The following is a 25,310-nucleotide window of genomic DNA, read 5'->3' on the forward strand; positions in this document are numbered from 1 at the left end:
AGAATTCCAATAAATGTATGATAAAATAGAAAAAAGTTCATTCTAGAGAAAAATGTCTGGCCTACATTTATTCTGCAGGACTTAAATTTTCTTTTAGCATTCAACAGTTGTTGGCTTGTTGACTTAAACTTTCTCAGATAGATCTGACTCCCTCACTAAACTGGAGCAGTTGTGAACCATATGTCTTTATACAGTCACTTTGGAATATGGCAGTAGTATGTTGCAATGTGAGAATATCCACCATGGATTAAAACTCTCCTGGAATCCAAGTCAGAAAACAAAATGTTTTTAGGCAAAAAGGAAAAAACAGCATAGTCCTGGGCTTTTAATAACTCAGTTCAAAACAATTATAAGACAGAACCCACAATAAAAGCCAACTAGATAAAGTAGGGGAAGCCATAGGTCTTTTTTTTTTTTAATGTTTATTTATTTTTGAGAGAGAGAGAGAGAGACAGCACACGTGCAAGTGGGGGAAGGGCAGAGAGAGATGGAGACAGAATCTGAAACAGCCTCCAGGCTCTAAGCTGTCTAGAATGGCAAGATCATGACCTAGGCCAAAGTTAGACACTTAACCAATTGAGCCACCCAGGCTCCCCGAGGAAGCCATAGTTCTAAACAAACTTTTAGAACTTTGAATGCTCTTTGAAATAAACATGAGGATACTAACAATAAGTAACCGACTACACACAGACCAAAACTCAGAAACAACACTGGATATCATAAGCCTGTGAAAAGGCAGCAAGAACAAGGTGATGGCAAAAAAAGAGAGTAAGATGTAAAAACAATGACAGCACACACACAGATACCCTCTTTTTAAGAATTGCTTTCCTAGAAAAAAATGTTCAACTCTGCTTTATTATATAAGTACATAGATATACTTTATATTCAAATTTATGTGTTATGCTTTCCATCCTTAGCAGGGATAATTACTTCCACCTTTGTGTTCTCTAAGAAATTTCCCGATACTGCTTATTAAGTTCTCATGTCTTCATTTCACATGGTTAGTTATTTTGATCATGAGGAACTTGAAAAGCAAGGCTATCCATTACCTCTTCGTCATCTCTGACATAGAGGAGTTAGATAACTGAAGTATTCTTTGGACTCTCAAAGCTATGTTTTGAACCGGTGGATGCCAGGCCACTTTACCCCTTTAGAGTCACCTGGGTGCCTCCTAAACTGTAGTTTTCTGAACCCTGTCCCAGAAATACTAAACCAGAATCATATGGGGGCAACTCCAGGTGACTCCTAACAAGTTTGCTTGTTAACATTTAACAAGCCTCCGAGGTGATTCTTACACACACTAAAGTTTAGAATCACTGTTCTAATTTATATATCTTCACCAACTTTATATGTCATGCTTTGGTATTATTTTGGCTAACTTTTTTTTAAGCTTCGAAATCACTTCTAAACTCAAATTTCTTAGCAATCTTCGAGCCTGGATCTTAGAAAATTTCCGGAATTAATTTAGACTTCTGGGCCTTCCCTATTCTGCATCTCAAATCCTGAGATATGTTCAGGATTGCATCAAATGTTGAAGTTGGGAGAGAGTCAGGTATTGACCACTGAAATGCCTGCTCGGGTGAATATATTATTATCTATCACACAGCGCTAGCTGTGACTTCGCAGACTGTGCTTCACAGGTAGGCTTAAGAGTTTGTGAGTACAGCCACCCTAACTGGCATTACGGCATATTCTGCTTCTGCTTTTCCCCCTGTCAATCACTCTGACCCCTATTAGGTAGGGATTAATCAGATCATATAACCAATAGCACAGCAGAAAGAAATCTCTATTCATCCACTCTGCCGATTTGTTCCTGAATAAGTGGCAAAGATTATGAAGCAAAGTATTTGTTTTTTATTAATCTTATTACAGTGATTACATATCATTTCTTAGAAACACTCTCTTGTCCATTTCTTACTTGAATATCATGAAGTGTATAACCAGTTAAACAGTCCAGTTTAAGAGATGAGTTTATTCTAAGTCTCAGTAGCTTTTTTATTTGGACAGTTACTTGGAGAGTTTACTGTAATGTAATGCAATCTATTATGCCAAATTAATCGGCATGTATTTGCTGTTATCAGTGTCCTCCACCACTTCACTTATTAGATTATTTCCCTTGGTACCCCATATTTACATAAACAAAAGTGGTGTTATTATTTTAGGCACATATACTTTACACTTCTTCGTAACAGTTGATTTAATCTGGATTTAGGTTTTGCATAAGAAAAATTGTGTTTACTTATATTGATGTCCCTGGTACCCAGCACAGTGTCTGGCATACAATAGGTGGTTAACTAATATTTGTAGATCTGGACTGAATTAGGCTTGAATTTTGATTTATTTTCAATGAATAGGGATGTTTCACGAATTCCTTAGCTTCCGTTTTCCATGATTACTGTTTATTGCGGAAACAGCAATGGTCCGTGTTGCTGTATCTTTTCTAATCAGAATGCATAGAGCCTTCGTCCTTTTCCTTTGTCCGTCTGCATTTCCCACTATCTCTGTCTTGTACATTGACTAGCCTGGAGGTGTAGGACATGGAGATCTCCCAACGAAACTTGAACACTGTGGCCCTATCGCAACTATGTTTTGGAGTTACATTATTCTTCTTCCAGCAGAATGGAATTTTATGAATCACAAAATTTTAGAGCTTCAAGTAGTATCACTGATCATCCAGCATAACCATTTTGTGAATGAGGACACTGAGACTCAGAAAGGGTCATTTACTAAAGACTCACATTGATGATATTAAAATAGAGAACAACTTAACTTTAAACTTCTCACTTACATTTGGTCCATTCACTGTCCTTCAAAAGCATGGACATCTAAACAATATAGTTTGGTGGCATTGGCAGGAATTGCTAAAAGGAAAGAACCATTTTAGATGCACTTTTCTATTAATTTTGCCATTGTTGTATAGTGAATGGGTACAAGGAAATTCAAAGATTGATGCATTTTTTTTCTGAGGAAGTTTATTGATTGAAAACCGCAGCTTGCATATATATCTATTTTCCTCCTTTTTGCCTTCCAAAATTTATAAGGAAAACAACCAGGAGAAAATTATATGAGAAAAATATAATGTATATATATCTTTCTTAAGGTAACTTTTAGTTTTAAAAAGATGTGATTAAAAATGTAATTTAAGTATATGAGGGAATTTGGTATTGAAGGGGATTCTTGCAAACGGAGTTATTACCTAAGCACATGATATAAACAAGTTATATTATCTGCATATCTAGGTTTTCAGTTGTTGGGTTTATTTAAAACATAGTGTAACCATAATACCTTTGCTCTGAGACTAGAACCATCATTAACAAATCAAGCCAGAGGTCTAATTCCACTTTAGTTTTAAATCTAAATTTCATCATCTGTACTTAGTTGCACTAAATCATCTCTTATTTGTGAAATATGTCAGGCTAGCTACTGTTTCTGAAAGAGCAAAGTAAGGAATGGGAGCAGAAATTTAACTCCATTGATGTATTAAGGATTTGTTTTGCCTGCCCACACCTCAACCAAGCACCTAAAACACAAGACACCCAAGATTCAGAGAACGAGAAATATGGTTATGTGATTGTTGGTACTGGTGCAGTGAGGCAGTTTGAGTCCTCCGTGCTGAGTGGGCAGGATGGTCACAACCTCACACATGCAGACACTTCCAGGTGCGCCCTAAATTGGTGAGTGGAATGTAAATGTGTCTTGTGTGTTTTCTAGGCATTCTACAGACTGGATGGATGAAAGCAGCCTCCTCCTCTGCAGGCTTTCCCAGAAACATCTACCTCCTAAATCACGAAGATTTATGAATGCTATGAGCCTGGACTGGGAATGTTTTGAGTGGAGCTCAGCAAGGATGCCTGAAATGTGGTCGTGGCAAGTCTTTCCTAGTCATCTGCAGTTAGCTTTGAGGTTCATAAACCCCCCGAAGTAAGCAGGACACCTACCTCTATAAATGGCTTAGTTCCAGTTTCTAGGGGAATTGGGAGCATTTTGATACTGTTTATATTGACCGTAACCAAATATAGATATTCAACAAATATTTGCAAATACTAATAATTTAATGATTGTTTACTATGCCCCAGGCCCTGTGCTGGACATTTTACATGCTTTTTTTTTTTTCATTTAATCCCGACAATGTCACTTGGGATAGGGAGTTTATCAACATTCACATTTTGGAGAAAAGAAAACTACAACTTAAGAGGTTAACTAACTTGTCTAATGTCACAAAACTAGTTCGTGCACCCCATTATCCAAGCTTGATAAGTCGGTTATTCACCCTAGGCTTGGCTTCCTTGACTATGAATTGAGGTAGCATCTTCCTCTTTCAAACTTCCCTTCCACCTAGATTTATCTACCATGTGACTTCACCAGCCGGGTGGTTCTGAAGGTAGGGGATTTCTGATGAAGGCCAACGGACAAGAATATTTTCTGGTGCATGAATGAATTTAGGAATCAAATTGCATACTAACAATTTGCTTGGGCATCTCCACCACTTTCTCTAGTTGGTGCATCTGACAAAGTTCTCCTTTGGTCAGGCATTATACATGAACATCCAGTCATATTTTAATATCATATTTGGTTACTAACTTATTTTATTTATATGCTAGATATGAATATCAGTTTGCCAACTCTGGTGAAAGAAGTAGAACTACAGACAGAAAAACAGATACTATGCCTTCAATCTGTCAGGATGGTAGAAATTTAATATCAACTTTGTGGTAAATTCCAAGACATCTGGGGATGGAGTAGAGTTTGAGAGCTTTTCTGGTCCTTGAGTTAGCTTTCTCTGTATCTGTTGAGAAATCCATCATTTACTGGTCTTAGGCCATGTTCATGGGTCCACATGAATTACTGCAAAGATTTCTCTGCTTTCTATCCATGAATTTCTGTGCAATACTTGAAGGCTTAGACTCATTTTGTTACCGCTGTGACACATGGCCATCTGCAATCTCAGAGGCTGTCCATGACCTTATCTGCTTAAGGCAATATTCCTTCAAGCTGAGTCTTTTGCAGACTACATAAACAATTTTTTAAATTCACATTTTTGACATATCTGTTACCCTCAGTATTATTATAACTTAATATTTTTCTTTAATTAACTGGAACTTATTTTAAAGTGAAACTTTACTGGTGCACCTGAGTGGTTCAGTACACTAATCATCTTACTGGATCCTTGATTTTGGCTCAGGTCATGATCTTACCAGTTAGTGAGTTGCAGTTCCTGCATCCAGCTCTCTGCTGAGAGCACAGAGCCTGCTTGGGATTCTCTTTCTCCCCCTCTCTCTATTCCTCCCCTACTTGTGCTCTCTCTCAAAATAAATAAATATTTTTAAAAAAGTATTAAAAAGAAACTCTACAGTAATAAATAGAAAATGTGTATCACGTGCTTATAAAGAGAAGATAGCCATTAACATAAATTACACGAAATTATACGAAGCTCAAACATTACTCTCTAGGTAGATACCGTCAAGTCACATGCTTCTTAGTCTAAACGTCGGCAATAAATCCAGAAAGACTATCTGCTTCAATGGGAGTGAGATTGTGGGAGAGGACGTAAATGGGTTAATATCTCAAAAGTATCTTATTGCTGTTGACATGTTTAGAGGTAGGGCTATGTGACAGGGAGAGCACAAGAGTGGAAAACCTGTTATATAAGTCACGATCAATGACTGGCGGTGACCAGAGACAGGTCGCCTTTGTGGACCTTGCTCCTTCCTTCATGAAATATAAGATTACATTAGCCCAGACGTCCCTTTTGCGCACCTACTTTCCCTCCGGAGTTGAACTACATCCCCCACAATGCACCGCGCGCGGCCCCAGGAATGCGGACCGCCGCTGCCTCCCGCCGCTTTCCTCCTGTCCCTCCTACAACTCCCACAAGCCCCCTCGGCGCCGGGCCTAGGCCCATCCCCGGGTGGAGGCGGAGGCGCGGGAGTTATGGAGGGGGCGGGATCTGCAGGGAAGTGCGTCAGAGGAGGCGCGGGGAGAGTAGGGTGCTGTGGTCTGAGCTTGAGGGTGAAGCTGGCGGAGCAGGAGGATGGGCGGTGAGTGAGCCGGGTCGGCGTCTCTGGGCAGGGGTCGCGTAGCCGTTGGATGTTCAGCAGTTTGAACAGGGGCGCATCCCCGGGAGCGGCCCGGCTGGGCGGGTGCCCAACCGCAGCGCTGCGGCGGGGGTTTTCCCTCGGCCGAGTGGTCTGGGGAGGGGCCTGGTCGCGTACCTGGGGACCCTGGCCTGGGGTGACAGTGGACTGCGGGGCGCCAGCCCCGGCTTGCCTCGACCTCCCCCGGCTCGGTAGTGCGCTCTGCGAGGTGATAGCGCCAGTTGTCCGGCCTGGGTAAACAGCCGCTCTCGGTGCCGGGACCTTTTAAGGTCATTTGAGAGCACCGGGATGAAAGAGGCTTAGAAGGAACAAGAATACAAAACCAACTCCTGGAGTTATTGTTAATCAGTGTAATTGCCCCGATCTCTAGTATGTCACACTTGCTGTCTTCCAAACTCAGCAGCCCCAGTTTGCGAGCCTGTTTTCTTGAGCCTTTGTAAGGTGTTTGGTGCGGTCACGGTGTATATTTGCAGGATTTGACTCAGCTTGATCCTTCTTGAGTCATTTTACTGCGGCCATTTACTACTACTGCTGTTGAGTCCTGTCCACGCCTATGTGTGGTAGAGCCCCTCCCTAAGGAATGTGGTGAAAACCTCCTGAGGAGGGAAGGCAACCTGGCTACGTGCGGGTGCGTGACAGTCTCCAGGACTCTCTAACGTAGCTTATTCAGATTGTTATGTTACCATATATGGGAGACAAAAGAGCAAAAATTGTACAAAAGACAGCACCCCCCCTCCCCCCCGCTCTGGGGGCTCGGCCTTTTGGGTCTTAGCCCGCTGAATAAAGCTGCTTCCTGGAAAGAAAAGCCTGTGTCCCAAGTCTCTCTCTGCGAGAATCCTGCTACATTGGGAGTGTTCATATTCTGCCTAATTCAGTTTTCCTTCTGGCGGAGGGGGAATCATTTAGTTTACAGATGAGGAGATTCAAAAGTGTAAGGAATGGCGAGAGTAGTTAGCAGTGGAGAATTTGGCAGCGTAAGGGAATTTTCCTTAGCTTTAATAGATTAAGAGCAGATTGCTATCTAGCATAATTATAGTTACTGTTCTCTTTGCTATTCTGCGTACCCAGAACTACCTTTCTCTGTGGGTTAACAAACATCTCAACTCTATGTTTTCCAAATAGCTCCTGACTCTTAACCTTGGTTTAGAAGGTTTTCCTCTTCAGAGGCAACTGGGAGGAGCCAACTTCCTCTGCTTCCCTTCCTAATGCTCTGTTCACAGCAAACCCAGAAAACTTAATGCTCTGCAGCTTGTATAAAGATTTAGTCTATAATGAAGAGTATATGTATGGTACACTGCTGACTCTGAGCATGTCTGCTGTTTGTATCTGTAATGTGTATGTCCATTTCAGTGTTGTCTGTTTTAGTGTGCAGGTGATAGACTAGAGAACAAGACCTCTGTCTCCGTAGCATCCTGGGTATGTGAGCATTCAATAAGTACCTTCATAATAATGAGTTTTATTTTGAACTTAATTAAGAACATGCTTGCCTTTACTTATTTTTATTCTGTAATGATTATATATTACTTTAAGGGCCAAGGGATTGGGGAATAGAATAAAGGGTGCTTTTGTGATAATTCCTTTCAAAATAACCTCTATTTGCCCATGAAGTCTAACATTTCTTCTTTCTCCAACTTTTAAACAGAGCAGTCTGAATGCCAGAATGGATAACCGTTTTGCTACAGCATTTGTAATTGCTTGTGTGCTTAGCCTCATTTCCACCATCTACATGGCAGCCTCAATTGGCACAGACTTCTGGTATGAATATCGAAGTCCAGTTCAAGAAAATTCCAGTGATTTGAACAAAAGCATCTGGACCGACTTCGATAGTGATGAGGCAGATGAAAAGACTTATAATGATGCGCTTTTCCGATTTAATGGCACAGTAGGATTGTGGAGACGGTGTGTCACTATACCTCAAAACACATATTGGTATAGCCCACCAGAAAGGACAGGTATTTCTCTTATTTAACTTCTGTCTCCTTTACCTACTTAATAATAAAGTGATGATGATGACCCAGTTATGTATTAGCAGGTTTGTGGGTTCTTTATCTCTCCAAAGAAATAAATCTATGTGTCTCTTCTCTCTCTATCACTTTCTCTGCCCATCTTCCATAAATTACCATGATACTCATTACTATTGGTTGGATAAGTAACTGTTCTTATCGTGGGAAAGCCAGTTTAAATCTCTGTATTTACCCAGTGAAATTCTTTTTCTTAATCTCACATATGTCATGAGGAAACAATTGGAAAAGTACATTGGAAGACTTTAAGTATTTGGTAACTGGTGAAAGAATTAGTATCAAATCAAATCAACACATATGAATTAATAATCTTTTATGTGTTAGGTATGTTTTAGTGGTTATTATATTTGCCTTGTGAATCTTAAAGAATATAATTTGATCCAACTCTACATTTAAATCTGTGCATATCTGAGTCTTTCAGAACAACTTGATAGAGTTTGCAGGTTAAAAGTACGCATTACAGAAATAAAAATCTAAGAAATTGTCTCATTTATTTTGCAAGCATTCTTACCATTAAAAAAATTTAATTACCAATTACTGAAATGGAAACTTTAGAACTGTTTCTAAGGAACAACTTTACAACTTGTTTCTATTTATGAACTACTGTTGTCCACTTAGTGGGAAGCATTGTATTCAAATCACAGCACAGCAGGTTGGAGTTACCATACATCAGGAGGACAATAGTTGTGATTATATAATGGTAAAAAGAAAGTAGTAGGGGAAGGGGGTTAGTTAAAATTAATTGTAAGTGTTCATTTCTACTTAATGAGAGCATAGGCGCACTTGATGTTTGAATCTTACCCATCGTTTATCATTCATTCAATAAATATTTATTTCATGCCTCCATATTTCATGTAGTACATCAGGGAAAAAATATCTTTAGTCCTAGGGAGCTAACCTTCTTGTAAGGGATGCATGCAGTAAACTGAATAAATAAGTATAATAGTATAAACAGTAGTTAATTATGTAGTATGTTAGATGACACGTGCTATGAAAAGAATGCAGCAAAATACAGGGGATTTGGAATATGTAGGGAAGGGGATGTTGGTGGGGATAAGTTATAATATTCAGTAGTATAGGCAGGATAGACTTCAACAAAAAGACATTACTTGAGTAAAGTCTTGATGTAGGTGGAGGAGTTGGCTATATGGAAGATTGCAGAGGTAGCGGCAGTCGTTTAGGTTGGACCGAGCAGCTACTGCAAAGGCCTTATGGTGGGAGCACGCCTGGATTAGTGAAGGACCAGCAGGGAAGCCACTGGGCTGGAATGGACGGTGAGGAGGGGAGAGTTGGGAATGCTGTCAGAACCGTACTCTGGGGGTAAGAGTAGGGCAAACCTTGCAAGATTCTCTAGGCATGATGAGGGCTTTGGTTTTTACTCCAAATGTGAAGGAGCACTGTGAAGCTTTGAGCAGAGGAGAAGTGATCTGGTCACCTACATGGACGTTTTGAAAACCGATAGATACTAGGCAAAAGTGGAAGCCAGGAGGCTTTTGCACTAATTCAGGTGAGAGATGATTGTGACTTAGACCATGGTGGTAGCACTGAGCAGTGGCTGGATTCTAGATTTTAGAAGGTGGGTCCTCGAGGATTTCTGGTGCATATGGGCAACAATGACTAAAGTTTCTGGTCTGAGGAAACAGAAGGATGGAATTGTCATTACCTGAGATGGGGGAAGACAGCTGGGGGGAGTAGGTTTGGGGGAGAAGATCAAAGTTCCTATTTATTTGTCTTCTCCTCCTGCCTAGTCTTCTTGCATATCTATTCTCATTCATTTTACTGCCCTGACTTTTTTTCCCCCTTGGACCTTTGTCTTAAGCCCACTGCTGAGAACCACTGGCATCCATTGGGCATCAGTGAATCTTGTGTGTCACTCGAGGCCAAAGAGGTTGCTGTCCTCTGGGAACATCTTTCTTTATCACTTTTTATTTTAGAGAATAATTACTGAAAGGGATTTTTGTTAAATGTTTATAATTAAAACAACAAGCAGTCATTGTTATTCGTGTTCCAGAGTCATTTGATGTCACAAAATGTGTGAGTTTCACGCTAAATGAGCAGTTCATGGAGAAATTTGTTGATCCTGGAAACCACAATAGTGGGATTGATCTGCTTCGGACCTGTGAGTACACTGATTTCAGCAGGACAGTTGGGTCAAAAAGGAAATAATTTTGCCAGTTGTTGATTTCTGTTTTGGGAACAAGATGAATCAGTATGTCATGTCAACTTGAAATAAGATCTCTAATGGTATCCTGATGAATTCTCTTCTGTTGATAACATATTTTAAGGTTAGATACATACTTAACTAATTGCAAATATGAAGTTCACAGAAGCAGCTAATACATTAGATGACAGAATCTAGACCTCCGTAAAAGATGTTATTAGTGGGTCCTTTTGAAGAGTAAATTTAATAGGGATAAATAATAAATTCCTGTATTTGAGTTAAGCATTTCAGCTACCTGAGTTCAGATAGGGATATGTAAAAAATGTTGACTCTAAGCAATATGAGTCAACTAAAGATTAGGGCTACCAAAAAATGTTAATATAGCTATAGGTGGAAATAATTCTTAAACATCAAAAACAAATGAAAGTATTTATTAGAAGCATTCTATTCCTTGATGGTCACACTGCCTAGGAAATACTGTCTTAAGATTTGGACTTGGTTTTCGGGCTGTAGAGAGTTAACTGGAGCTTGTCCAAAAGAATGACCATGTCATGAGAGGAAGCCATGAAATGGCAAGTATGGTTGACCCTTGAACAATGTAGGGGTTAAGAGCACTGACCCCTCCACGCAGTCGAAAATCTGCATATAACTTTTGACTACCCAAAACATTACTAAGTCTACTGTTGATCAGAAGCCTTACCATAACATAAAACAGTTGACTGACACATATTGTGTATAGTATATGTATTATATGGTGCATTCTTACATAAAGTAAGTTAGAGAAAAGAAATGTTATTAAAATTGTAAGTAAGAATACATTTACAGTATATTCTGTTAAAAATCTGCATCTAAGTCCACTGCACATTTAAAGATTTTTTTTAAAAAGTTTTATTTTATTTTCGAGAGTGAGAGAGACAGAGCACAAGTAGCAGAGGGCAGAGAGAGAGAGGGAGACACAGAATCCAAAGTAGGCTCCAGGCTCTGAGCTTGTCTGCACAGAGCCTGACAATGCGGCTCGAGCTCATGAACTACAAGATCATTACCTGAGCTGAAGTCGGATGCTCAACTGACTGAGCCACCCAGGTGCCCTTCAACCTGCATTTTTTTTTTTTAATTCTTTTTAGTGTTTATGTTTGAGAGAGAGAGAGAGTGTGAGTGGGGGAGGGACAGACAGCGAGGGAGACACAGAATCTGAAACAGGCTCTAGGCTCCCAGCTGTTGTCACAGAACCTGATGCGGGGTTCAAACTCACAAACCGCAAGATCATGACCTGAGCTGAAGTTGTATGCCTAACCGACTAAGCCACCCAGGCACCCCTCAACCTGCACATTTAAACCCGATTTTCTATTGCAAATGTATAAGAAATTTATTTCCAACAGTTTGAAGGCAGGTTGGAGAAAAGACTTTTATGTAGTTCCAGAAAGTAAAACTAGCACTATAGGGTAGAATTTGGCTTAGAGTTGATATTAATACACTACTAATAATCCAAGTAATATAAGAACAGAAGGGAGTACTTTGTAAGGTCACCAGCTTTCTTCCCACAGCTGTTGTCGAGGGAATTTATAATTAAAACTGCCATTTATTGAGTGCAGAGATCCTCTGCTTTGTGTTTTATGTATATTCTTTCAACAGGTCTTTTTGAATCACCATTCATTTACTTGTTATTCTCGCCTTGAGATTTTTTTTTAAATTTTTTATTTTTTACATTTTTTATTTATTTTTGAGAGACAGAGTGTGAACTGGGGAGGGGAAGAAAGAGAGGGAGACACAGAATCTGAAACAGGCTCCAGGCTCTGAGCTAGTTGTCAGCACAAAGCCCGATGCGGGGCTCGAACCCAAGAACCGTGAGATCCTGACCTGAGCCGGAGTTGGATGCTCAACCGACTGAGCCACTCAGGCGCCCCATCGCCTTGAGATTTTATAAGGACTTAGATTCATTCGTATGTAGAGCTAGAAGGTTTTGCTTTAAATGCTGGCTCTCCCACTTACTGTTTTACTTTGTACAGGTTATGTATACTTCTTTCCTCGGTTTCCTTATTCATAAAATGGAGATAATAGTAGCACCTCTTCACAGGGATGTTGGGAGGATTAACACACGATGCAGGTGTAGAACAGTGCCTGACACATAGTAAGCCCTTGGTAATAGTTAACTGTTAGTGTCCTTTTACTTTTATCAGGACAAAGGTAGCATCCTGTTGAACAAAGTCCTTTAGAAAAGAAACCTCAGTATTAAAGTATTCCTTTCTTCTTTCTGAGAGAAGATCTAATTAGTATAGGAAGAAAATTGCCATTGCGAAAACACTGTCTAAAATCATGGTACCACTTCTTTCTTCTCTTGTTCAAAATCAGATCTTTGGCGTTGCCAGTTCCTCTTACCTTTTGTCAGTCTGGGTTTGATGTGCTTTGGGGCCGTGATTGGACTTTGTGCTTGCATCTGCCGGAGTTTGTACCCCACCATTGCCACAGGCATTCTGCATCTCCTTGCAGGTGGGTCTTGTCAGGATACTTTTTCCCCTCTTCCTGTGTTCCACAGAGACCAAAGAGTCAAAGTTCGTAAACATTCACACAGTACCACCCTGTTGTGTTGCCTGAGGAGCTCTTACTGTGCTCTTACCTGGTTGTGTTTTGTCTTCCTCCAAGGGCTGTGCACACTGGGCTCGGTGAGTTGTTATGTTGCTGGGATTGAACTTCTCCACCAGAAGCTAGAGCTACCTGAGAACGTGTCTGGTGAATTTGGATGGTCCTTCTGCCTGGCCTGCGTCTCAGCTCCCCTACAGTTCATGGCTTCTGCCCTCTTCATCTGGGCTGCTCACACCAACCGGAAAGAGTATACCTTAATGAAGGCCTATCGTGTGGCATGAGTGGGAAGCTGCCTGCTTTGCAAAAAAATTGCCATTTTTATTATTTTTTTAATATTAATATATTCTCTTGTCTCCCCTCCCATTGTTTTTAATTTAATTTTTTTGAGTGGATATACCATTTTATCCTGAAAATCTATTTATTCACACAGACAGTTGTTTCTTAATACCACTAAAATGTATATGGATTATTCCAAATGATTCCATCTTTTAAACAAACTAATGTAGGTTCTGAGTCCAGAGAGCGAGAAATGGGTAGATGCTTGGCACAAACTTGCGAAAGAAAATTGATAGTAGGAAACTGACCCAAAGCAAGTCCTACTGATGTGTGTTAGACATTTCAGTACATAACTATCTGTTCAACTAGAAACTCTTTAAGTGTCTTTGGGAAACCTTTCATTGTCAAAACTTAATGGTCACTGTGCTGTTGTAGATAGTCAGCTAGAAGTATTAGTGCTGTTTTCAGAGACTTAAGCTATATGAAATAAGGAGATTATCTGAGAGCCTTTTTCCCAAATATTGGTATTTAGTTTCATTCAGGGTGAAGTATGGCAGCTGTTTATCTATACTGGGTCTGTCTGCAAGAAAGGAAGTGAAAATACAGTGTTTACTTGAAATTTTAACTTTGTAACTACAGGAATTCTAATTCAGCCAGACAAGAGGATTAACCTTAGTTTACTTTACCCTTTTTTGTATTTTTTTTTTAAACTCTCCCTTAGTATGTTAATAGGATTTTCAATACCACCAAACCATTTTGGGTTTTTGCTCCTTGCCTCTTCACACATCAGGCTTAAGCGTGCTTTCTTTCTAAAAGTACTTTGGGGTCACAGAGTAAAATTCTCCAACTGCTGTCTGTGTATTCCAGCTCAGTACCATAAAGAAGGTTCCACTGTAATGACCCTTGGGAGCTAGGAAAACTACCACAAGACCTAAAGCTTTGGCTGGTCATTAACTTCCAACTACGGTCTTTATTTCTTGTGGTGAAATGATGTGCCTTTCCTTGCCTAAATCCCTTCCTGGTGTGTATCAACATTATTTAACATCTAATTCAGTCATTTTTTTATAAATATGTCTATAAACATTGAACTTTAAAAAAAAATCTTATTTACTTATTCCATTACTGTAGCACTTGACAGATTTTAAAAAATGTAACAGTAATTTCTTACAATATCCTAAATCTGTCTTTTTTAAAAAATAAAAAATGAGAAGAAACTCAATATTGTATAGTGTCTGAGTTGATTTAAATCCCAGGATATTTATTTTAGGATAAAGAAGTACAGGATTCTGAATGAGGATCTCTGTGGTTCTCTGGAAAATGCATTGTTGCTAGGGTCTCTGTTTTATCTGCCAAAAAATATGGGAACCCTTATGCCCATTAGAAACAAGACACTCTTTATCCCTATGTTTCAGTTTTGACATGTGTTTTCAAAGTAGTTTTGTGACCTCTATGTATCGTATTTAATGTGGCTAGAGTTTCACTAAGCCATTTAATGGCTGTGGCTGTTTGTGTTCTATAGTAAAGAAATAATCAAGTCAGTTTCTGACTTAAAGCCAGTATTACTCTGCTGCCAATTATTACCAGTGTGGTTATTGGCTATCAGTTTTCTACCTCTTCTGAACTCTTGAAGTTTTCACTGCCTTTCAGTACCTTCTGTGAAAGGCAGAAAAGGTAACTAAACACACAAAACACTTGGGGATGGAATTTTAAAATTCTTGACCAACATGACATTTTCTGTTGGGAAGTTACTTATTTTAGACAGTGTCCCTGCCATTTGTCCCTGCAAAGTTGTCTCTGATTGTCAGTCCAACACCAGTCTCTCACATGCACTGTGAAAACACCGTCAGAATTGGACTTGTGAGCTACAGGCTCACTGGAAGCCTCTGTGAGTATGGAAAGCCAGCACCAGAAGCTCTGGTGTTGAATATGTGTCGTAGTTGGTATTTTAAGCACATTTCAGAATACTTGAGGTCATGTTTTTCTTTGGAACATAAACGGCTGTGTTGTTTCATTTGTTGTGAAAATTAGTTTTTCAGCTGTCTCTTGTTCTAATCAGGTAGAGCCATATGAAATTGCTGATATTTGACCATTTTTTGATTAAAACTAATGACAAAATCAGTGGCAAGCAAAGTTTCACTAACCTCTTTTCACCTAATCTTCGAAAACAACCCCCAAAGTAAAAATTTAATTTTCAGGTTTTTTCAGAACATGAGTTTCATGGTAATTTAAGAAACATGTTTGAATTTTTTTTAATGTTTATTTTTGAGAGAGAGAGAGAGTGTGTGAGTGGGGAAGGGGCAGAGAGAGAGATGGGGACACAGAATCCGAAGCAGGCTCCAAGCTCTGAGCTGTCAGCACAGAGCCCGACGCAGGGCTCAAACTCAAGAACTGTGAGATCATCACCTGAGTAGAAGTTGGACATTTAACTGACTGAGCCACTCAGGTGCCCCTAAAGAAACGTGTTTTAAAATCTTAATTTTATGGTTCCTAATCTCATTAAATGATGTGAGTATCTTTTACATCCTTTTCTGTCAAAAGATTAATTTCAAAAAATTTTAAGGTATAGCCATAAAATCAGTAAAAGTTGAAACAAAAAGGGCAGAATAATCCTAGAAGAATTTATTTGTTCAGTTAACACTGTGTGTCTACTATCTATGTCATAATACTCTAGGGTCTCAATAACTTAATATAATAGTAATGTGTTTGGGGAGCCTGGGTGGCTCAGTTGCTTAAGCATCTGACTTCGGTTCAGGTCATGGTCTCGTGGTTCATGAGTTTGAATCCCATGTTGGGCTTTGTGCTGACAGCTCAGAGCCTGGATCCTGCTTCAAATTCTGGGTCTCCCTCTCTCTTTTTGCCCCACCCCCATGCTCATGCTCTGTCTCGAAAATAAACAAGCATTAAAAAAAATTTTTTTTTAAATAGTAATGTGTTATGCTTTACCTGCTTAAAGTGTTTCTGTGTATGTGTTTCTGTGTGTGTGTTGAGGGGAGGGAACAAAGTTGATAAGTCACTTAAAGGTGAACTGATTTAGTCATACCAGTGAGAAGAATGAGATGGCTATAGGATAGATCAATTTAGTTTACCCGTTCCAGAAACGTCAGCAAACTGCAGACTAGCACTATTAAAGTTTATAATATAGATCCAGATATCTTCAGTTGACTGTAAGAAGATAGTGTGAGGGCATTTTAAGAAGCAAGCCTCATGTAAACTTTCACCAGAAATGAAAACAATCTGTTGAATTAACCTGATTTTGCCAGTTAAAATACTTCCCGAGATTTCCTGGCTACTACATGGGCGCAGCTCTGAAGATGCAAGTTGTAATTTCACAAGCTTGATGGAGCTCTGTGCTGGCAGACCTGGGCGGGGTCCTGTCCTTTCAGCGCTCTCTACTCATAAGGGAATCATGAATCATACTTCGAAAAGAGAGGAATAAAACAAGGAAATGAGTCTGTGCATAGGACTTCTTTTTCTGTTGCTCATCAGGTGTTCCCACATACAATTGTAACAAGATACATTTTCCCTTGGATCAAATTGTGATAATGCCAGTGTCCTGCAAATTCATATGAGAACTTTAAATTGCAAAAAGAATAGATTATTTGCTCTAAAGAGGAAATTGCCTCACGAGTCATTTAAATGCTCTTCAGTGCTAAAAATTCTATGAGCAAAGTTAATACATTATTGGACATATTAACATTTCCACACTTTAAGCAAATTTACATAAAGTGACATCTGATTTATATTACTTTATACCTTGGCAGAGTTTTAAAAATATGAAATATGGAGGAAAAGATTATTCTCTTTCTGTTTGTCTTCACCTTTTTAAAAACACCTGGGTTGTTGGGTAATGCATCACCTTTTATCTTCTGACTCAGTGTCTCCGGGTGTGAACTTGACCTCAGCTCTCTTGCAGCCTTTCTGGCCCTCCCTGTCTCCCAGCCTTCTGTTCTTGTTTCCCTCTATGCAGCTTGTGTTGTGGTTGTTGTGTTTACAAGCAACTTAGACTCTCTTGTTCCCATAACCTCCCAAGGCCCCTTCCTTCACTTTCCATAGGCTGGCTCATCTTCATGGATGTGCTATCTAGTTTTTTCCTCAGTGTCAAGATACCAAGGATGCCTGTTCAAACTATTAAGCTGATTCTGTTTAAAATGTGATGCTCTTTGACTTTAGCTGCTCGACAGTTTTAACTATCTCCGACTGATTTATTAATACTCCGTACCACACATTCTCCAAATCTCTACAAAAGTTAGCTGTTGGAAACACTCTTCGTCCTCAAATTCCATGGAAGGAGTTTTATGTTTTTCTTTCATGAGAGAATATTGGAATGAAGTCTTCCAGTTTCTCTAACCATTTTTGCTCCCCCCTAAAAAACAAGGGATATATTATGATTGGAGATATTGCTAGGATTATGGCATCCACAGAAAAGCATAATGTGTGATGGTTAAGGATCTAGCTTATAAGACAGAATACTAAATTTGTAATTCCAGGTCTGCCCCTTAGCCTTTCCAAGCTCTACTTTCCCTGTCTGTGAAATGTTAGGATTTTCATACCTGCCTTATAGAGTTGCAGTGAGGATTATGTAAATTGCTGCACATAAAATAGCCCCTCGAAACATGCTAGTTGTGACCGGCTATATGAAGCGGGGATGAGGTTACCAAGCCTAGAAAGCAGTGGTTCTCAGCCTAGGCCGCACATGGGGCAAAAAATATTTGTGCTAGAGATTTTCTGATTTATTTGGTCTGGGGTGTGGCCAGGGCACTGTGTGTGTGTGTTTTTTTTAATCTTTCAAAGTGATTCCAGTGGGTAACTATGTTTGAAAACTATATTTGAAACTACATTTAAAAGCAAGAACCTGGGTGGTTCAGTCGCTTGAGAACCACTCTTGATTTCAGCTCAGGTCACCTTATGGTTCATGAATTGGACTCCTTGCATTGGGCTCCGTGCTGGCAGTGTGGAGCTTGCTTGGGATGCTCTCCCTCCCTCTCTCTGCTCCTCCTCTGCTTGTGTGCACACACTCTCTCTCTCTCCCTCAAAATAAATAAGTAAACTTAAAAAAAATAAATAAACAAAAGCAAGAAATAGGATTCTTTCTCTCCTAGACAGATTGTGAGAGACAGTAGGCTCTGTTAAGTAAACAGACCTGGAACAGTGCCTGCTTTCTAGAAGCCATTTCTTTCCTGTGCTTCCTAGTACTCTCTTCTGCTGATCACTGGCTCTTTGAGACAGGTCCCAGTCCATCACACCACTGCTGGTTGGAGATGTGTATGAAGAGTGTGCCTGCAAACCGAATCCACTCCCATGCCTCATGCTAAGGTTCAGATTTGGCAGGAGGTATTAGGAAGCCTTGTTTGTTTTGCCTTCCCTTCCAGATTACTTTCTTTAATCCAGTACTTCCAGGGACCCTGTACTTTGGAGTGATTAGGCCTCCATAAATAAAGGGAATACTTTGATCCCTGTCTGGTTATCAATTCACTGTATTCCTACCCTATTGGTTGGAATCACACAGAACAGGGGCACCTGGGTGGGTCAGTTGGTTAAGCATCTGACTCTTGATTTCAGATCAGTCATGATCTCATGGGTCGGTGAGATCAAGCCCCACATCAGGCTCTGCACTGACAGCATGGAGCCTGCTTGGGATTCTCTCTCCCCCTACCCCACTCATGCTCGCTCTCTCAAAATAAATAGACCTTAGGGGAAAAAAAATCACCCAGGACAGAGACATGAGTGATTGACATTAACCTCTACACATGCCTGAAGTGCTTGAGAATGGACATATAAAATGAGGATAAAATAGTATGTGCCTTGATAGGTTCTTGTAACAGCAGTTACAGCTGCTGTGTCTTGTCCTGTGACTGTGGTCCAGTGCCGATTAGGGCTGGGGCTGGGGCTGGGACTACATTGATGGAGACAGTCTAGTTTCCAGTTTCAGGTTCATTTCAAAACAGAGCTTCATTCACTACATGGGCTTTTAAACCAGTCTTGCATATCAAAGTGGAAGACTTTTTAAAGCGTCTATTTTTATGCTTTGTCTCAAATGAGACCACACTAATGTGAGATCTGTTTTTTCAATGATTTTGCTAAACATCGGTTGGTGATTTAAGATTAGGTGCATCAAAAATCTTTCCTTATCTTGTTGAAATTGGATCCATATCCATTGACGGAACAGGAAGAACTTGGATTTCTGTGGCTTATTCTCAGGCTCCTAAAATCAACTACTACCACCTGAAATGCAATTTGATTTGGATGGTTCATTTTAAGTGCTAAGCATGGCAACGGATTTCAGGAACACTCACCTTAAGTTCAACCTCTGGGTATTATTCACAAGTACTTATAATAAGTTGCAGAGTGGCACTTGTTGCCCAGGACTTGAGGGAGCATTTAAGGACATGTAAGATAAGAAATTAACCAGAGAAATTCTAGATAGATTTCAAACACTTGGGGTTATAAGCCCCTTCCAGCACTTATTTAGAGGCAGTAGAACCAATTTTATGATCCTAACTCTGCAACTGTCACCCTAGATAATGCTCCTACTTCCTCTGTGCTTGAAGAAGACGACTGGAGGAGAAAAGGGAAGAAGAGACCTGGGTCTCTGATGGAGGGTACTGTGGCCTTCCCCCCCTCCCCTCCTCCAGGGAAGGGAGGTACGGATTTCCTCCATGTACTAGACACCATTCTAGGTGAACAAGCAGAGCTACCGTCTAGTTACCGCTAGTTACTTCAAGACTTTCCCATCAACAGGAGCACCTGGGTGGCTCAGTCTGGCTGATCGACTTTGGCTCAGGTCATGATCTCACAGTTCATGGGTTTGAGCCATGCGTGGAAGAGCTGGAGCCTGTTTCAGATCTGTGTCTCCCTCACTCTCTTCCCCTCCCTGGCTCATGCTCTCTCTCTCAAAAATAAATAAACATTGGGAAGAAACTAAAAAAAATTATTTAAATAAAGATGATCACATCTACAGAACTTTTCTGGATTTAGACAGATCTACTTAAAATCCCAGCTCGTCCTTTTTACTGCTTGAGAAAGGCTCTTGAGGGATTCTGTGTCCCTCTCTCACTCTGCCCCCTCCCCTCACTCATGCTCTGTCTCTCTCTCTCTCTCTCAAGAATAAATAAAACATTAAAAAAAATGAAAACAGAAACAAACAAATAATCTCCACTTGAGTATTTTCATGATGCCTAAAAATTGGTATGCCCAGATTTAAACTCATCTTTCTTCTCATAATTTTTCCAGTTCCGATTTTATGTTTCTTTTATCATCTAGACATTCAGTGGTGACATCATCTTCAACTCCTCTTATTTCATAGCCTCATAGATCCTGTCAGTTACCAAGGCTTTTTGATTCTACTACCATAATGTTTGTCTCACTAATAACTTCCTGTCCTACCCTGGTTCAGGCTACTGGATGACAGTAGCCTCTCTGCTGGTCTCCCTGCTGCTGCTCTTTCTTATAATCCATTTTACACAACCTGCCAGCCTAATTTGCAAAAAGCATAGGTTTGATCATATCACCTTTTATTCAAAAACTTGAAATGACTCCATTGCTTATAGAAACAATCTAGAATAGTCTAGATTTAGTTTCGCATCCAAGTTCTAACATTAGCTTGTTCTATCTTTCCAATATTTTCTGTTCCCCTCCTTTAGCTTCAGTCAAACTCACTATTGCTTGTTCCAGTTTGCATTTTCTTAGGTCCATGCTTCTTCTTATACTGTCTTTATTTCTGGAATACTATTCTACACATATCAAATCCTAATCATCAAAATTCATCACCAGGTAGAATAATTTAAAGCTCCTCTAGAATATCTTATTCTTTTGAACTACCTATAGCACACTGAATAACCTCTTTCTTGTGACTTTGGTCACTTTCTACCTTGCCTAACACTGATTAATACACATTCATCTTCTCTACTAGAATTTGTTGCCTATTTAATCTTTATATCTCCCAAAATCTTCCACATTGCCTTGCAAAGAGTAGTTGCTCAAAAAAAGAGAGGTTTCTGAGTGATAATCCTGGAAATTATTAGAAAGCCTGATTGTAAAAAAAAAATGCTTGAAATTACATTATCTAGAAAATAGTTAGAAGTGATAGACAAAAACTCAAGTTTAATACGTTGGAGGGAAAGCTCTGTAACAGGTCCTGCAAGGTAACTTTGAGATTTATAGATAGAGCTCCCCCAGCCTTAGCTAAAAGAAGATGTGGGTACGGTTCTTTTTCAATTGTGATGGAATGGACAATTTAACTTAAAAATTAACCTTTTGTAATTTTTTGCACATTTCATATAAAGATATTGTAGTAGAAAATGTTTAAAGTTTTTATTGATTTGGTTAGAAGATAGAAATTCAGAACTAATAAAATATTGATCAAAGAAACTGAAGATGACACAAACAAATGTAAAGATATTCCATGCTCATGGATTAGAAGAACAAATATTATTGAAATATCCATACATCCCAATCTATAGAATTAGTGCAATCCCTATCAAAATATGAATAGCATTTTTCACAGAACTAGAATAATCCTAAAATTTGTATGGAACCACAGAAGACTGTAAAGAGCAAAAGCAATCTTGAAAAAGAACAAGACTAGAGGTATCACAATCCCAGATTACAAGATATACTACAAAGTTGTAATCAGACAGTATGGGTCTGGCACACAAATAGACACATAGATTTATGAAACAGAATAGAGATCCCAGAAATAAATCCATACTTATAAGGTTAGTAAATCTTTGGCAAAGGAGGCAAGAATATGCAATGGGAAAAAGTCTCTTCAACAAAGGGTGCTGGGAAAACTGGACAGCTACATGCAAAAGAATAAAACTGGGCCACTTTCTTATACCATATACAATAATAAACTCAAAATGGGGGCACCTGAGTGGCTCAGTTGTTCATCTCAGGTCATGGTCTTGCAGTCTCACTTAACCGACTGAGCCACCCAGGCGCCCCATACATCCTCTATTTCAAAAATCAAAATTTTCCTCTAAGCAGGGGCTACATATTTAATTATAAATTTGGTTAAATAGAAGAAAAAAATGAAAGAGGGGAAGCACTGTGACGAATGATGTTCTATGGTGGTCAGTTATACTGAATATATTGTAAATATCCTGTACCATTTTCTTTCTTTAAAATTTTTTTAATGTTTATCTATTTTTGATAAGAGAGAAAGAGATAGCACAAGTGGGGAAGGGACAGAGAGGAGACCGAGGATCCAAGGCAGGCTCTGTGCTGATAGTAGAGAGCCTGATGTGGGCTCAAACCCACAAACTGTGAGATCATGACCTGAGCTGAAGTCGGACACTTAACTAATTGAGACACCCTTTCTTTCCTTCCTAATAGCCTGCATTAGAAACATTTCTAAGGAGCAGGGATTGTGCCCATGTAATTCTTCTGACTGTGCGTAGCACTGTATCATTTCCTACACTAACAGGAGCTCAGTGCCTGCTTTCCTGGGGATGGCAAGTTGAAAGTTGATGCACTGTACAGGAAGGCTGAAGAGGACACTGGAGAGCAGTAGAAAGGAGGACAAGCCTCAGGGGAAATTATGCCAAAGATTTCACCTCTATGGTGGTCACAGCTTGCTTCTGCAGAATCCTTGTCACAATAAATTTTCATAATAAATTTCAGCATTACATTTGTTTCCTGTGACAATATAAGACCATGAGAGTGCTCAGGTGATGTGTATTTTTTGTTTTGTTTTGTTTTTGTTCTTGTTTTTGTTTTTGTTTTGTGGTGTGTTCTTTAAAGAGTCACATTTCCAGTGCAGACAACATAAAACTGGAAAGATAATTTGTTTCAGGGCCCCTGTCCCTTCCACTTTTAGTTCTGCTTCTTCCTGTCCAGCCTGGTATTCTCAGACTGCCCCTGGCCTTCCAGGAATCCCATATTTGGGGTGTTATCTGGCTTTTGGTGTGTGAGAATAATGATGCCTCATTCCCAGATTTGTTCCTCATTCCTCTGGGCTGTTTCCTTCTGAATCGCTGTCAAAACATGTATTGAATTGATTTGTGCTGTTGGGATAATGAGTCACACCTTCCAGGTAAGTTATTTCCGCTTTAACCTCTGGACTTCCAAGACCTTATTCTTAATTTTTTGTTTCCTGTCTTTCTCCTTTCCTGCTTGCCTCTCTTTCTTTCTTAATACAGTGTTTGAGGGTCTCAGTCGGTGCCAGGAAGGTGAGAGGCCCTGGGACTGCAGACTGCACGCCTGCCCTTTTGGAAATCGTGCGGAGCATGGGCTGCCGCTAAAAACACAGTGCAAATCGTTTCCTTTAATGCAGAAACATAACATATTTTATATTTGAGTCCATGAAGAATACCCCTTATTCATTAATCGTGCTATTGCTTGCTCATTTGGCAAGAAAAATATAATGTATTCACCATGTTCATCTTAATATTCTAAAGGTGCCCCATGTCACTGCTGTAGAGATAGAGAGATATTTTGATTAGGAGAATAGCTTGGAGTCTCTCAAATTACTTTGATGCTCACAGAGCTGGTCTGTATATAGCTGTCTTCCAGGGGTGAATAAATCAATTTTCCCTGTCCCGTAGTCCCCAGTTGTGGTAACCTCAAGTAATTCTTTTAGTCTATGTTCAGATGGAAGGCAAATGTGCTAAATGCATGTCCCACAGACCTCCTTTAGGAGGATATACCGGTAAGCCTATTCTCTGTCTAACCTGCTTATCCATGTCATAGCCCAAAGATGGTTCTTTCCTTATGTTCCCTCTTTGCTTTCATGACAAATTAGTTCAACAAAGATGAATATTTCTGCATTAAAAAAAATTCGCAGTAGTTTTTTCTTTTTGTCTTAATAGAAAGACTTGAATTTTCATCTCAGTCAGTTTTCCTTTATTTTATATGTGTTCTTTTATCCTTATCTTCTAAAATATTGAAGAAAATAGATCTGTAAGTGATATCAGTATATAATGATTCATTTCTCCAAAATTAGCATACCAATTTGATAACGCACTCTTTCCCACATCAACATTTGGCTTTTGTTGCCTTACGAGAGAGAATTGCCTTGTGAACACATTAAACGGGACTAACTAGTTTTGTTGGGCCTGTTTCCTGGGATTGATATTGATTCACCAACAAGACAAATATACAAGCATAAGGCAAAGAATTGCAGAGAATTTAGACTAAGTGAAATAATAAGTCCATAGTGAATAAAAGGAAAACATACATTTGCTTAAACTGAATTATACCAACTTTTGTTTGACCATATTTCTATCAAGTTCATACCTGTACCTCCTGCCCAATAAAACTGAAATAATTTTTTTAAACGAATGTATAGATCAACAGTCAACTGTCTACTGTGTAAGATTTTCCTTTTAAAAAGTAACCCTAGGGAAATCAAAGGCATCAGAATTGGCAAAGAGGAAGTCAAACTTTNCAAAAATTAAAAATTAAAAAAATAAAAATAAAATTAACCTTAGGTGCCCCTGGGTGGCTCAGTTGGCTGAGCATCTGACTTAGGCTCAGGTCATGATCTCACGGTTCCCGTCAGTTATGCTGACAGCTCAGAGCCTGGAGCCTGCTTCAGATTCTATGTCTCCCTGTCTCTTCCCCACCTTGCTTGTGCACTCTCTCTCTCTCTCAAAAATTACTAAATATTAAAAAAAATTAAACTTATTTAGCTTATTTATTTACCATTAGTTATTTATTTGCTTTTTATACAGCCTACTATATATCTGATTATACATTAATTAATCAGTGAATTAGTAAATTATCCGTTCTGAGCCTTTTAGGTTATTTCTCCTCTTTTTAATGTTATTACTATAAAAGTGAGCTGACACAGTGAGGAATTGTTCAAACAGCATATCTTATAGTTTAGAACAGCAAGTTAGCAAATGATTTTACTGTAATAAGTATTGGAATAATTACGTATGAGGAGAGGCAGTATTTTGTAATGCAAAATTAAACATTTGAAGGTTCAAAGGGGCAGGTAGGTGACATGAAAAGAACTAATTGTTGTCAGATCTCTCAACTTTTCAAGAAAAGTTAAAATTTGCTTTTATAAATGTTCTCCCAATTTTTAAATCTTGGAAATTAATTTCTAAAAAAAGTACTCTACTGTTCTGTACTGCGTGGGCTACGCTAAACAAGTCTATGCACCCCCGGAGGGTCTTTTTTGATTTCCTATGTGACAATAGAGGGTTTGATTTTCAGTTAGCCTGGAGTTCA

At 39.3% G+C, this 25,310-nt stretch overlaps 1 protein-coding gene across 3 annotated transcripts in view; it reads left to right on the forward strand.

Annotated features, from left to right (window-relative positions):
- Nucleotides 1-14,352, forward strand: part of CLDND1 (claudin domain containing 1) — a 16,814-nt gene extending 2,462 nt beyond the window's left edge. Inside the window, exons 2-6 of one of the 3 annotated variants that reach the window (XM_077774823.1) lie at nucleotides 3,712-3,921; nucleotides 7,738-8,047; nucleotides 10,128-10,235; nucleotides 12,627-12,764; nucleotides 12,918-14,352. In XM_077774823.1, the coding sequence (XP_077630949.1) occupies nucleotides 7,756-8,047; nucleotides 10,128-10,235; nucleotides 12,627-12,764; nucleotides 12,918-13,138 (759 nt within the window). In that variant the 5' untranslated portion in view covers nucleotides 3,712-3,921; nucleotides 7,738-7,755 and the 3' untranslated portion in view covers nucleotides 13,139-14,352. Of the gene's footprint in view, nucleotides 1-3,711; nucleotides 3,922-5,929; nucleotides 6,039-7,467; nucleotides 7,512-7,737; nucleotides 8,048-10,127; nucleotides 10,236-12,626; nucleotides 12,765-12,917 lie in introns of those variants that run through there. The other 2 variants (XM_077774822.1, XM_077774821.1) reach the window with 2 other exon arrangements.
- The last annotated feature ends 10,958 nt before the right edge of the window (nucleotides 14,353-25,310 follow it).

This window comes from Crocuta crocuta, unplaced genomic scaffold (assembly GCF_008692635.1).
Source record: "Crocuta crocuta isolate KB4526 unplaced genomic scaffold, BGI_CrCroc_1.0 scaffold6, whole genome shotgun sequence".
Taxonomy (NCBI): Eukaryota; Metazoa; Chordata; class Mammalia; order Carnivora; family Hyaenidae; genus Crocuta; species Crocuta crocuta.